The following is a 13,585-nucleotide window of genomic DNA, read 5'->3' as shown; positions in this document are numbered from 1 at the left end:
GAAGCAACAGCATGTGCACCTTGGCTGACATCAGACACGTTCAGCCAAGGCCAGCCCCTTCTTAATGAGCAATACTGTCTGATGGCGGCTCTGAAAGGGAAGGCGGCAGGAAACCCACTGTTTGAAGTGAGAGCAGCAGAGGAGGACTATATTTAAATGGTTAGTGTTCCCAGGGAACGGGGCCAGCAGCTCAGTCAGGGATCCTCTTTCCTGTATCTTCCTCCTCAGTGACTGCACAGAATATCCACCGTCTAACTGCCTGGGGTGTACCAGCTCAGACCAAGGCCCCGTTGTACTCTGCACACAGGCCCTGCCTCCAGGGCATTACAGACTCATTAGCCCTGGGTGGAGGGATGGGGAGGATGCCAGAGAAGAAAACAGTAGGTGCCGGCACCACCTTGCTTACATGTCTCATTCACTGATTTCACAATCCACCCTGTGCACTGCGCTCACTTCCAGGTCATCAAGGAGAACAGGACACACTAAGGCAGGTGCTCAACTCATTTACCTACTGTCAGCTCCCAGGACCATTGATTAGAGCCTCTCAGCCCTACTTTCATACAAATAAACAGCTCCTCCCAGGCAGGAGGGTAGAGGCTGAGAGAGCAGAGGCCAGGGCTCCTGTCTACCTGACTCCCAGTCCAGTGCCTTTTCAGGGTTGGATGTCACACCCCTATCTGCTGGGGCGATGTCTCCATTCCCAGTCCATAGTCTCCTGCCCAAGTTCAAGGTCACCATGCAAGATTTCTGCTTCCCAAATAAGCCTCACTCAAAAGTGTAATGCCCTGGAGGCAGGGCCTGTGTGCAGAGTACAACGGGGCCTTGGTCTGAGCTGGTACAGGAATGCAGAGGACAGCAAGAAGTACAGACCAGTTTCCCTCCCCTTCGTTCCTGGGAAGCCGCCCTCCCACCCCAGGGCTTGGCAGCAAGCTTTGAGAACAGCCTCCTCGAGTCACAGGCTGAAACCAGCTGCTGGGTCATACTGATGGCAGAATCAGGCTGTCTCCGAGCAAGCTAAGAGTCCGATTTGGCTCTCAGTGAAGCCAAGTGATGATTGACTCCAACAGGAAGGGGATCCAGGCGTAAGGGCTGAAGACACTTGGGCCATTCATTGTTCCCACAGACAGATGTGACATTCTCCCCTGCCACGTGGGTGAATCTGTACCCAGGGAGCTGAACACGGACCACAGCCAGCGCTCTCCGTCTCTGAATTCCTTCCCCTCAGACAACAGGCTGTTGTGTACTTCCTCTTTCTCCAGGGGAACCACATGCCCTAACTTCTGGGCTCAACAGGCCCTGCCAACGCAGCAGGGAGGAGAAGGGCATGGCGGAAGTGAGGGGCTCTGCTCCAAACAGCCAGCCTGTAGCAGAGCCACTCCCCAGGGAGGCAGGAGTGGGGGAGCTGACTGCACGCGCCAGCTGACACCTGCTTAAATGTAAATGAAGATCCCAGGGCATCATCCAGGAGCTGCGAAGTGCTCCCCTTACAGGACATCAGATCAGGTTGCACTTCAGGACAAGGCTGGCATTTCCAGACAGGCAGAGAGCTAGGAACAGCCCCTGGCGTCAAGGTGACCTGGTGCTGTTGAATGGGTAGTGCCTTGGGGCCCTCCCTTGTGGCTGGGAAATGCCTGGAAGAATCCTGCCTCAGTTTCCCTCTCATAAACCCTCACATCCAACAGATTCTCCCCCTGGGGTGGTCTCCTGTCCTACCCTCCCCAGCCTCTCCACTTCTACCCCAACTCAGGATCTCCACAGCCTCCCTCACAGGATCATGGTCTAGCCCTGGCCTCCCAGGAACTCATCTCCTCACAGCAGAGCCCAGGATACCAGTGATCCCTGGCAGGGCAAGGCAGCCCCATTGTAAGGGATACAGGAGGAAAATGTATCCAACCCTGTACTCATAACTCAACCAGGGCTAGCTAGGAGGGGAGCTTTGCCCCACTCAACAAAGCTCATCAGTCCAGGCCCTTAACAAGGTAGTAGCCTGGATATCTTTCCCCCTTACTTCCCCTCTAGCACTACTGGGGGACCTGGGAACCACATCCTCTCTGAGCAGTGCCTTTAAGCTCCAGGTGATGGCTGAAGGAAGAATAAAGGGCCACATCATGGAGCAGGTTTTGTCTACGTCCTGCTTCCTGCTAGAGACGAGCCAGGGCTGGATGGCAGGAGAATCCAACTTGATGGGCAAGTTAAACCAAAGGCTCCATTAACTAGCCTGCCCCACCTCCTCCTGTCGCACAGCCACGAGGGAGCAGGCAGAGACCCAAGCTGCATGAAGGCATGGCACATGGGCGGCCCGAGCATGGATTATTACAGGAAACGGCTGAAGGAATGCTAGTCATGTGTTGGGAAGGAATGCTGAGAGCAGAAGTTTCTGCAGGAGCAAGCATCTCACCCCCCCACACACGCACACAGGCCTGGAGTCTCAGCAGCAGAAGAATCTGTGGGGATGAAGACTGCTGAAGGACAGCAGTAGGACCATGTGGGACCTTTCTGACTGAGCCCAGACAAATAAACTCCTCCAGTTTGCACAAATGCTGCGAGATCAGAAAATTTAAAAGGACTTTATTAGGTCCAGGTGCTTTGGTATCAATCCAAGGGCACTTGGTAACAAAGGCAACACAGGGGCCTGAAGGGGACCCACCCAGGAAAAAGGGACAGAATCTAGCCCCAGGGCCTTCCCCCACCGGATGCCAGGGTGGCTGTGCTCAGCTCCAGTTAAATAAATACCTGCAGGTTTAAAGTGCGATTGATTCGGGGTACTATTGGGGCTGGCACCTCTTCTGCAGCAAAAAGCTGCCAATGCCACTGAAGTCCACAGCAAGCCACTGCCTCTCTGAGAATTCAGGCCATGGAGGTCTCAGGTCATGGGGCAGGCTAGGACACTGCAAAGTGCTTGGAGATGCATGTTTCTCAAACTCTTAGAAAGGTAAGAATAGGACTCACCCTTAAGTGCCCAGACCAGAGCATGAGGTCAAAACTCCCTGCACTTGGAAACAGAACTGAGACAAGAAATGTAAACTTCAGCTTGCCAGCCCAATGCAGAGTCTGAAGAGGTGCCCTTTCTAATGTGGCTGGCACCAGGACAGTTGCTGCCCTGACTGGGAGATGAGCAGCCTCTTCTCTCAGGTGAATAGCAGAGCAGGTACCACCCACCACTTGCTAACAGGCTGTTTCCTTCTGCTTGGCTGAGTCCAAACAAGAGAAAGCTTTAGAAGGAAACTGAAGGAAGCATCAGAGCACTGAAAAGTCATCACCCCCCATTATGTTTCCAGTAGAGGAAAATCACCCACACAAGCCTCGTGTGCTGCTTTATGCAAGACCATGGGAATCAGCGTGGCTCAGAAACCCCAACAGAGATCAGGACCCCCGTGCGCTAGGTGCTGCACGTACAGATGGTAAGAGGCTTGCAGTCTAAAGAGGGTGGAAGGGAGAGATACTACATCCAAGTAGAAGAGTTGAAATGGGAAGAGAAACTAAGGGCCCAAGCCAATGCCCATCGAAATAAATGGGAGTCTTTCCACTGACCTGGATCAGGTCCTAGATAACTTGTCCATGATCACACAGGGAAACTAAGGCAAAGCTGGGATTTCACCTCCACCCCTCCTGAGTCTCAGGCCAGCGCCCTAATCCTTCCTTCCGGGCTTGAGGGCACACGTGAACTTTGAGCAGGGCATGGCCTTTGCAGCACAGTGATGAATTCCAGCCCAGATTAAAACATTATCAAAGATTAAAACATTTCTGAGGCAGCTCCTCGGGCCACAGCTCAGCACACTGAGGGCCTACGAGATGCAGGCTCCCTCCAGCTGAGGCCTCAAGTGCTCTGAACTGCACCCTGGGGTTTCTCTGCCTCCCTCCAGCTCAGCACCTTGCCTGAGCAGAGACCAAAGATCAAACCTGCAGAGAGGCCAGGCCCTGTGGTGCTAGGCTCCAACACAGACAGAGCCTCTGGAAAGAGTGGGCACCTGACACCACCTGAAACATGCCTTTGTAGGTTAGTATGGCTGGTAAGCGCCCCCCCCTACCCACCCACCCACGAGGGGTGGATGAAGACCATGTTCCTCCGCTTGGCCCAGCGAGAGAAGACAACTTTCTCAGTGATGAAGCGGTGCGCACCACGCGGGGCTCTCTCGTGGACCAGGTACATGCGGCACTCGTCCAGCTTGCCCTTCTCAAAGTAGTGGTACTGCACGGTGGGGTGGTTCTTCTCCCTGGTGACAAGAGGGGGGGTCCTACAGCTCCTGCTCCCTGGGTGAGGGAGATGCCAGCCTGAACAGCTCAGGAGCAGAGAGCCCTCAGGGGCCAGCTGCAATCAGGGATCTCTGCTCTCCTTTCTGGGCACGTGGGACTCTAGATCCCACAGCTACACAAGGCCATGGGGGTGCATCCTGCCCTCCCTAAGCCTCAGCAGTAGAGGATTTTACAAGCAGGCTGGATAAGGGACAAGTCCTGTCCCCAGGACAGGGCTGGGCCAGAGGAATGCACCAGCAGTCTCTTCCCACATGCCAGAAATGCCGGCCCTGCTGGAAACCCACCTCCCCCCCACCCCACCAGCCCTTCACTGCTTCAGGCTGCAGCTGGCCCTGGGCCCTCCTCCATGACCTCCCCTGGCCCGGCTCCAAGGCTCCAGCTGGCACAGTCTCCACTCAGAGCAAGGCTCTGCCTGTGGCCAGCAACCTGCTCCTTACTCACTTTGTGTCCCTGCTGCACACTGCCTTTTCCACTGACAGGAACCCTTGAGAAAGCTCCCCAGCCCTGGACTCCAGACCCCCGCATCTCACTACGGATGGGGCGAGGGCCTTCTCCTCAGCAGCCCCCATATCTCCAGGCGTTCTCAATTGCCTGCATCTCCCCACATGTCTGGGCTTCTCTTTACTAGATTCCACGCCAAGACTTGAGGGAAGACTCTGGACCTTGCTGCACTGGTGTGACAGCCATGGTGTGCAACCCCAATCTGGACCCGCAAAGCATCACGCCCTCCCTTGCAGCCATACCTGCAGTAGCCATCGCTGATCATGCCGAAGATGTGGATCTGTTCGCACAGCTCCATGGCCAGAACCATGGTGAACCAGCCAGTGCTTAGGTAGGTGCCAGACTTCATCCTACAAGGCACAAAGCAACAGAGCTGGAGGGCAATTGCAGGGGAGGGGGGTGGCTCCATGAGGTTCCCCTGCCCCACAACAGCAGAGGTGCAGACTGCAGGAGGGGCCCCTGGCACCTGGAGACTTCCACAGAAGGAGCTGACAGTACTGCCCAGTCCTGGACTGGCTCAGGGCATGGGCATTTGGAGCAGTCACTGCAGCAGGAAGCAAAGAAGAGAAAGGGCACTGGCTCTTAGCCCAGGACAGCTGCTCTCTGCAGAGCATAAGAAGTCCCACCCAACTGATTAGTACCACTGGGAACCAGATCTCCTTGCAGATTCCCTCTTCCCCATGGGCTCTGTCCCAAGAGCACACAGCATCTTGCAGGAGCCGACCCAGCCGCTGAGATCTGGTGTTAACTGGGGAGCAGCTGATGGGGACTCAGATAATGCAGCACAGATAAAACCTTGGAACAAGCTCCAGCAGAACCCGAATGAGACAAGGCTGGAAAGCACGAGGGAGGGGAGTTCAAAGCAACTGACATCTGCAGTGGGGGTGAGAGCCGGGGAGTGGATACTATACGTACTGTATCAGCAGCCAATTGAGCGGAACAAGGCCTTCACCCATAAGCTCATTTCCTCTGGAGAAGCTGTAGTGCAAAGTTCAAGGCCATGCCCCTGTAAATAGTCTTTGCATTCAGGCTGGAGGAAACCAACTCAATACCAGGAGTAGGAGGACGCAGGCAGAAAAATACCAGCACCAGCAGGATGCATGAATGTCCTCAGACTCGTTTTCCAGTTGGTCTCTGAGCACCTTTTTCTCCTTTAAGTGAGCAAAGTGCTGCTGTATGAGGCTGAACGGACAGCTCTGGAGACTATGACCGCTGTTTGTCCACAGCTCTAGTATAGGACAAGCTACAGCAAGGCAAGCATCCTCAGACTGCCCAACCATCCAGCCCAGTCAGTCAGTGCTTGACTTCTCTCCTGAGACCGCCAACTGGACAGAGCCCAGTGGGAGACTAGCGGGCTCTCGGTGCCAAGTACAGAGCCTTGTGCACTGTGGCCGCCTTGCTGCCAAGATCTGGAAAAACCCCTTTAAGCAGGGGGCAATGACTTGCAGTCTCTCCTGACCTGTGCTGGACATGAACTGACACCACACAGCTGGAGAGAGCTCACAGACTCGTCACCACAGTGAGTGGTGTGATGTGGAGGCCTGGGGACCCGTGCGAGAAGGGGGAGGGAGGGAGGCGCTTGCTCACCTGTTCTTGCCCGTCTCGTTCTGGAAGACCTCGTCACAGTATGCCATCATCTTCTCGGTCAGTGTGTAGATCTCCAGGCTGGGATACATCTGCTTCACCTTCAGGAGGCTCCTATAAGTCCTCCCCACCTTCTCCCTGCCCATCACCTTGGCAGGCCCCCAGATGATGTAGAGGGTCTCCAAAGACTGCTCGAAGAAGTACGAGTGGTTCTTCACAAGCAAGGGGATGCTGGTGTGTGAGACGACTCGGATGGTGCTCCTTGTCCCCACGTCCTCCTCATAGCCAGCGGTGGGCGCCTGATTCATGCGCAGCACGCACTCCCTTCGGTCAATCTCCTTCCCCAGCCGTGACCCTAGCATCTGGCCTGAGCTGGATACGATGGCGCATCGGTGGCATGGGGCTCGGACAAGTGGCTGCAGCAAGACCAGTCGTTAGCAATCGCCAGAGACCAGGAAAGAGTGGGGCACGTCTCTCTGCTGGCAGCAGGCTCTCATCACTCTCCACAGCTTCCCGCCCATTACTGCATGCTGTTTAGAGCCATGCCATCCTTACAGACACTTCCATGGCCTCTTGTCAAACCTCAGGTTCCCTCATTGCAACTCCCCAACATTGACCCAGGCCATGCGGCTTTCCACAGAAGCAGCATCTACACAGGAACTGCAGTCATGTCACTGGACATGCTCTAAAATGCAGCCCAGAGAACTGCTCGCACTGGGGAGACGAGAGCAGCAAAAGCAATCTGCCACTTCCCAGGCCACACGAGCTCCACTGCTGACACTTTGTACTTTCTTTCCCACCTTAGGAGCTTAAATCACTTTGCAAATATTAACTGGGTCACTCCCCTTCCAGGCACAGTGATACATGCAATCTGTTCTCACCAGGGAGAAGCTGAGGAAGTGATCACTGAAAGGACTCAAGAAGGAAAGGAATCCACGAGTCGCAGAATCATAGAAAACGGGGTAGGAAGGGACCTCAGGAGGCCCCGTGCTCAAAGCAGGACTAGCCCCAACTAGACCATCTCATCCAAGGATTTGTCTAGCTGGGTCTTAAAAACCTCCAAGGATGGAGATTCTGCCACCTCTCTGGATAACCTGTTCCAGTGCTTTACTACCCAGATGCCTGGCCTCTTGCTCGAACCACTGACACTCCCCAGTTCACCTGGAAAAGTATTAACAGTACCTTACTCACCTTTCCATCAGGAACGCGGCTGTAGCCCTGGAAGCTGCGGGTGCTGGAAGTGGTGAGCCGGGAACTTTCCTGCTTCTCCCCAGGCTTGAAGCTCAGCCAACAGTGCTGCAGACAAAAGTGCGGGCAGAGCAGGACACAGAGGATGGTACCAGTAGCCACAATCAACAGAGTCACGAACGTACGGACCTGAAAGAAAAGGACAAGGGGGGCTAAGCGCTCTGATCCCAGCACAGGGGACAACTGTGCCATGATGACAGGGATTCTCTCCTCACACTGTTGTTACAGCACAGGTTTTCTAGGGAACACCGCCAAGGACAGCAGGCCCTTGTGTTTCCCCAACAGGTCCCCCCTCTCCCTTCTAGGGTACCCCTCTGTCTTGTGGGATGGAAAAGGGGGGGGCTCTCACTCATGCAGGATCTCCAGGCTTATTTACCCGGACATAGCATCACTGCAGCCCCTCACTGCAATGTGGTTGAGAGAAGGGAAGAGCCAGCTCTGATATGGCTGGAGCAGTGGCTTCCAGGTAATATGGCAGGAACCCATGTGGGGTCATGTGTCCCAGCAAGAAACTGGCTCACATAAGTAGAGCCATGAGCCCAGACAGACTGGGAACTGATGAACTAAAGAATAATGGAGGCAGGGGAGAAGCCATATTTTGCAATAGAAGTAGGGGCTTAGGGAGAGATTGACTGGGGTTTTCCACACTTCCGCAATCTTTATAACATGAAAACTCATGTGGGGACTTCTGTCAGGGCGCTTTGCTCTGTGTGCTCTGCTCAGAGCGCTCTCACAAGGTCACATCATCCTTGCTTACCCAGGGAAAGAAAAGCTAAGCTGTGGGGCAGTAAGTGGCCTCCTGCAGTCACACAGTGGGTTTGTGGCTGAGAACCCCCCTTCCAGATTGCCTGTGCCTGCCACAGGACAAGGCTCCTTCCCCTGTAACACCTCCACATGGTATCCCATCCCAGTGACAGGAGGGCAGGGCGTACACTGCAGGGAGTCCCTGCCGGGCAAGCACTTCCCTCTCAGAGCAGAGACCTCTGGCTTAGCTTCCTCGTACAACCACAGGCTTCACTGGCCCTGGCTCAGCTCCCAAGAGCCGGCCAGGGGATGGGCAGCACAGCAAAGTCAGCTCAATACAAAACTGTTGCTTGCAAGCCAAAATTGGCAAGTGTTGGCACAGAAGCTGCTTCAGAATGACTCATTTCCTGTCTGGCAACAGCCAGACAAGCAAACCATGGCTGTCAGGGAGAGGAAGAACGGTACTGAATGAGCAAAGAGCAGTGTGTAAGGCCTGGTACATGCAGGGTGTGACAAGTTTGCACTGGATCAGCACAGTTGTCCCTCCTGCACTGGCAGTCTTAGCACACAGGCAGGCCATGGAGGCTGACCTGTGGAGCAGAGCACATGCGCAGGGCCACATGGGTCCCGCCATTGCCTGTGCTCAAGCGGCCACTCCCTAGGCTGTCTATCAGAGGATAACAGTAAGGAACCTGCTCTGGACGCTTTGCACTATCAGCCCCGGCACTAATCACACCCCTCTCCACAAGTCCTTTGCAGATAAAGAAGTCCTTTGCAGTTCTCAACCTGCTTCACACTTACTCCAGGTGCCTCTCCATAACGTGTCTGCATTTAGCAGCACTCCATTTCCAAAACTAATTTTTTTTTTTTAACAGGCTGTAAACAAATACCATGACTGGAAACACATTTCTTAAACAGCTCAGTGGGTTTTTGACACTCTGGATTCCCGTTGGAAGCCTCTGGTTTTACCTCATGAATCACATGTAGGTGTTTGCACACCTAGTCGTGCTAATACTTCACGGCAGCTTTAAAAGGATCCCAGGGCACCCCACCTGAGGATCACTGCTCTAGGGTGTCAGCCTGCAGCCACTACAGCCTGAAACAGAACAGCCATGTGGGAGCAGCAGTCGTAGCCCCCACAACAGCATTCAAGGGGAGGACAAACCAACCACCCTACTCCCAGCCAGAGCAGGAGGCTTTCCTCAGTGCTCTCTGCTTTGAAATGCCCTGTGCCCAAGCATCACGGGGTGTTTGGAAAGTTGCTTCCACTCCATGCTCTAAATGACTTGGATGTTCCCTCCACCTCTGGTCTGATCACAGCTGCTATCAGCTGAGCGCTTCCAGCTTCAACAGAAAGGGGCTGATAGCAGAGCCGTTGCAGTGGAGGGTAATGCCCAGATGCGTCATCTTCCGGGGCACAGAACAGCACTGTGGGGTGGAGCGAGTTGGACCCAAGATGACTGATGGAGGAGGGCTTTGAATACTTGGGAGTCGGGAAGGTTGTGGTGGATTCCTCTACACAAGTGTGGACTGCGCAGTTGTAGCAGTGGGCCTGCATAAGCAAGCACTAAATGTACCATCACTGCACATTTTTTTTCCAGATGCTACTGCACTGTAGCAACAAGTTACTGTACAACAGCTCATTACTACTGTGCAGTATCGTCGCCAAACGGTTAGTGTCTGGCAACGCTACTGCATGGTAGCAACAAGCTACCGTGCAGTAGCATTTCATATAGATGCACCCACAGAGTGCCAGGACCTCAGGAAGGCACATTAGAGAAATCAAAATACAGCACAATCTGATGAATTGCATCCTGTTATTTGCATAGTCTTGTTACTTACAGGAAAACATGCAAGACCAAAACCATTAATTCACCTGGTTATTTGCACATCATTTTTTTCACATATTTCCATTTACCCATATTTTTGCATAAGCCAAAAGTAGGACAAAAAGATATTTGATTTGCTGAACCTTGTTGCTGCAAAGATCAAGCAGTGCTGAGTTAACCACCATCTTGAATCGTGGTTTCAGCAAGTCTAAAAGGAAGAGGGGAAGGAGGACTGGCACGTCCCTTGGATAAAAGCACTAAATTCTGAAGTGGCTGGATCAGAAATTAGCCAAACCAAGAAAATGGCAAGGCTGGGATGCTCCCAGTCATCAAGATCAAGACTAGAGCCAGACAGACCAAAATGGTCAGCAATTGCCATAAAGCCCATAGCAGAAGCGCTCATGTTGCAGCCCTGTCAGATTCTCAAGAATCTGCAAATTCTGCTAAATACCTGTCATCAACCATCTCAGACAGGACATGAGAAGCAGCAGCAACAGGTATGAGAAAAATGAAAACCCTGCCCGAGAGCCAGCAAGGCCACAGACATCAAGGCAGCTCTGTCAGAGGGGATTACACATGTCAAAGTTGGAGATGTTCCCACATCAGGGTCAGTTTTAGAAGGAAAAGCAGAAGACTGAGTGCAGCCTCTGACATTGCACAGCAGCAGAGAGAGGCACTTTCTACAAGCTCTTCCAGACACATCACATGACTTTAGAAATCAGACAGCATCAGTGGCTGTAAAAAAGGCAAGGGGCAGACTGACCATACTGGTATCCTGCATTAGGGCAGGGACAGGGAAACGGGAATTACAGGAGCACAGACATGTGACAGGAAAGGCAGTTCCCCAGTCACTGACACTGCAAATTAAAAAAAAAACAAACCCATGGGTGACTGGGCTCGGAGACTTCAACCATGAGGTGAACCAAGCACATTGCAATCTCCCATTTCCTACTAACTGCAGTGCCCACCCAGCCAATGTTGCTGGGAGACTTAAGAGCACAAAAACTGGTTTTCCTACCCCCTAACACCACTGCAGCTATTCAGCCAGGTGTCCAAGGAGTCAGTCGGCACTTTACCAGAGCCATGCTGTGCAGATGATTATCATCTCAGGCACCAGCTCAGATGCGTCTGCTGACAAAGCCATGAAAACCAACACTTTTGGACTCATTACGTAGGATCAACAAAACCCGGAAAAATGTGACACCAAATACCGGCACTCACCTGCTTCCACTGGTATCGTGCTATAGCCAAGTAACAGTGGAAGAGCTCCCGCAATATAGTTCAGCATATATGCAAAGACTTGCTATGGTATGAGGCACCAGATGTTGAAGGCAGTATGAAGCCAACTTTCAGGAGGGCCTACAGAGGCCCCAGAGGATGCTGCTAAAGATGCCGGTACCCGAGCACCCATCTTAGCAACTGATCCACACAACGCTCAAAACACATTTGGCTGATTTATGGAAGAGACTCTCCATGAGGACTCAGGCTGTTGGGTTTTTTTCCAAATAGAAGAGCTGCTCACAAACAAACTGAGACAACGGATTGTTTCTTGAAAGACAGCCTGTCTTTTCCGAACTGCCCGAAGCGCCTTGTTGTGACTCAGTTTGCTGGATTTGCTGCAGTTCACACCATTTGTTTTTCTGGGTTCTTTGACCTGGCGAGCCGTCTCCAAGCTGCATTACTGAGCTGGCTATATTTGTTACTGTTTGCACTACTGCAAATAAAGCAATGCTGAGGTTATTTTTAGGGACACCCCAGATGTTTGTGGTAAGGCAATTCTGTTTCGGGGGGGGAGGGGGGGGTTGTTCTGTTCCATATATTAGCAGAGTCTGCTCCTTCGCATTGTTTTCCTGGGAAGAAAGGAAGCCAGGACTGACTGCATACTGCGCTCTATAGCAGTACTAAGTGAAGCCCCACTGTGCCAGACCCCACATGAACCCTCACGCAAAAGGCATCTCCAGCCCACTGAGCTTACAGGGCAACACAACAGGGGAACCAAACAAATGGGGAGGCAGAAAGCATGGAAAGCAGAGTAACAAGACAGCAGGGACAGTCTGGCTCAATGAGCACTTGCCGCAGCCCTTGAAGACACAAGTTTGAAGGAGGAACGTGAAGGCAGGAAGGAGGTTGCCCACTTGGATTTGCAGGAGGTTACTCAACTCCCGCAGGCCCTGCACCACCCCCTCCATGTTAAACTCTTCAAAGACGGCTTTGCTCAATAAGCCACTGTGCCAAGAGAGCAGGACTACCTGCTCTGCAAACACATCTCCTCCAAATACTGTGTAATGCTCAAGAAATCAATAGCGGGTAAGTCCTGGATGCGAGTGTCTGCCACTCTCACTCCTTGGGGAATGGGAAGCTTTGCCTTTGAAATGGCAGATCCTGTGACATGGCCTGCAGACACCTAGTCATTAAAGTCACATAGGGAGAAACAAGATCCAGCTGCTTTTGTGACGTCTTCCCTCAGCTTTCCCTGCCAGCCCGGTCTATTGTAGCCCATTCCTGAGACAGAGAGACTGCTCCGTCCCATACGGGAGAAGAGGAGAGGCATGCCTGCTTGCTAACGGCCTTCTCAGCCCCTCGTCTCCCCACAGCCTCCCTCGTCTTCGCGGTTCCTTCCCAGGGAGGGTTAGCAGTCCTAGCGCCACCCTGGTACGTGAACATGACATGCCTGTCCAACAACGCTTTTGAGAGGGTGGCCATCATAGAGGATGTTCTGGTTTTCTGCTACTCCGTCCTCTATTGATACAAAACCCAACACCTTTATGTCCTCTATTTTTCTCTTCAAGAGAGGACATAAAGGCGCTGGGTTTCATATCAATAGAGGGCAGAGGACAACCGGGCTGTCCTCTGCAATGGCCACCCTAGCTCTTGATAAGTTTTGATCAACTGTGACAAGACACCAGCCGCTCCCGGCCCCCACCCACGACACGATGTCAAGAGCGTTTCCTTAGCGCATGGATCTTAGACCATTTTGCCACATGTTACAGGCTACAGTCCCAAGGTGCGGGACTATCACCAGGTCAGGGGGTCTGGCTACTTACCAACACCGTCATTCTTCGGTTTCTGACTCGTCACAGGTCCATCTCGGGATTCAGGGACTGCACCCAGCAAAGCTCCAGCGAGTTAGCCACCTGGCTGCAAACCAGACACGGGGCAGAGGAAACAAGGAGCACCAGGGCACTTTGTCACCCACCTCATCCTCTGGGCAGTCAGCCCCGGGAGGCACGTCGAGGGTTGCCGACAGGATGGCTCTGCCCGCTGAGATTGCCCCGCTCAGGCCCAGATCCCATTAAACAACTCCTCGTCCTCACAGCCCCCGGACTCGCTCCACATTACCCCTCGCTCTGGTCCCTGCCCCCGCCCCAAGCCCCGCGGAGCTCGTCGCCCGCGGCGCCGCGGCCTCCCCCCCGGCGGCTCTCCGC

At 53.4% G+C, this 13,585-nt stretch overlaps 1 protein-coding gene across 1 annotated transcript; it reads right to left on the bottom strand.

Moving 5' to 3' along the window:
• Positions 1-2,543: 2,543 nt before the first annotated feature.
• Positions 2,544-13,507, bottom strand: ST6GALNAC4 (ST6 N-acetylgalactosaminide alpha-2,6-sialyltransferase 4). The gene is made up of 5 exons (XM_019540669.1): positions 13,205-13,507; positions 7,531-7,716; positions 6,343-6,755; positions 4,998-5,105; positions 2,544-4,214 (listed from the first exon to the last, which is right to left on the bottom strand). Exons 1-5 carry the CDS (start codon positions 13,214-13,216, stop codon positions 4,025-4,027), a joined length of 909 nt encoding a protein of 302 aa, XP_019396214.1. The 5' UTR covers positions 13,217-13,507; the 3' UTR covers positions 2,544-4,024.
• Between the last annotated feature and the right edge of the window lie 78 nt (positions 13,508-13,585).

This window comes from Crocodylus porosus, unplaced genomic scaffold, assembly GCF_001723895.1.
Source record: "Crocodylus porosus isolate Cpor-Errol unplaced genomic scaffold, CroPor_comp1, whole genome shotgun sequence".
NCBI classification, from domain to species: domain Eukaryota; kingdom Metazoa; phylum Chordata; order Crocodylia; family Crocodylidae; genus Crocodylus; species Crocodylus porosus.
Note: the sequence above shows the minus strand (reverse complement) of the source record. Positions and strands in the feature narration are given on the sequence as shown.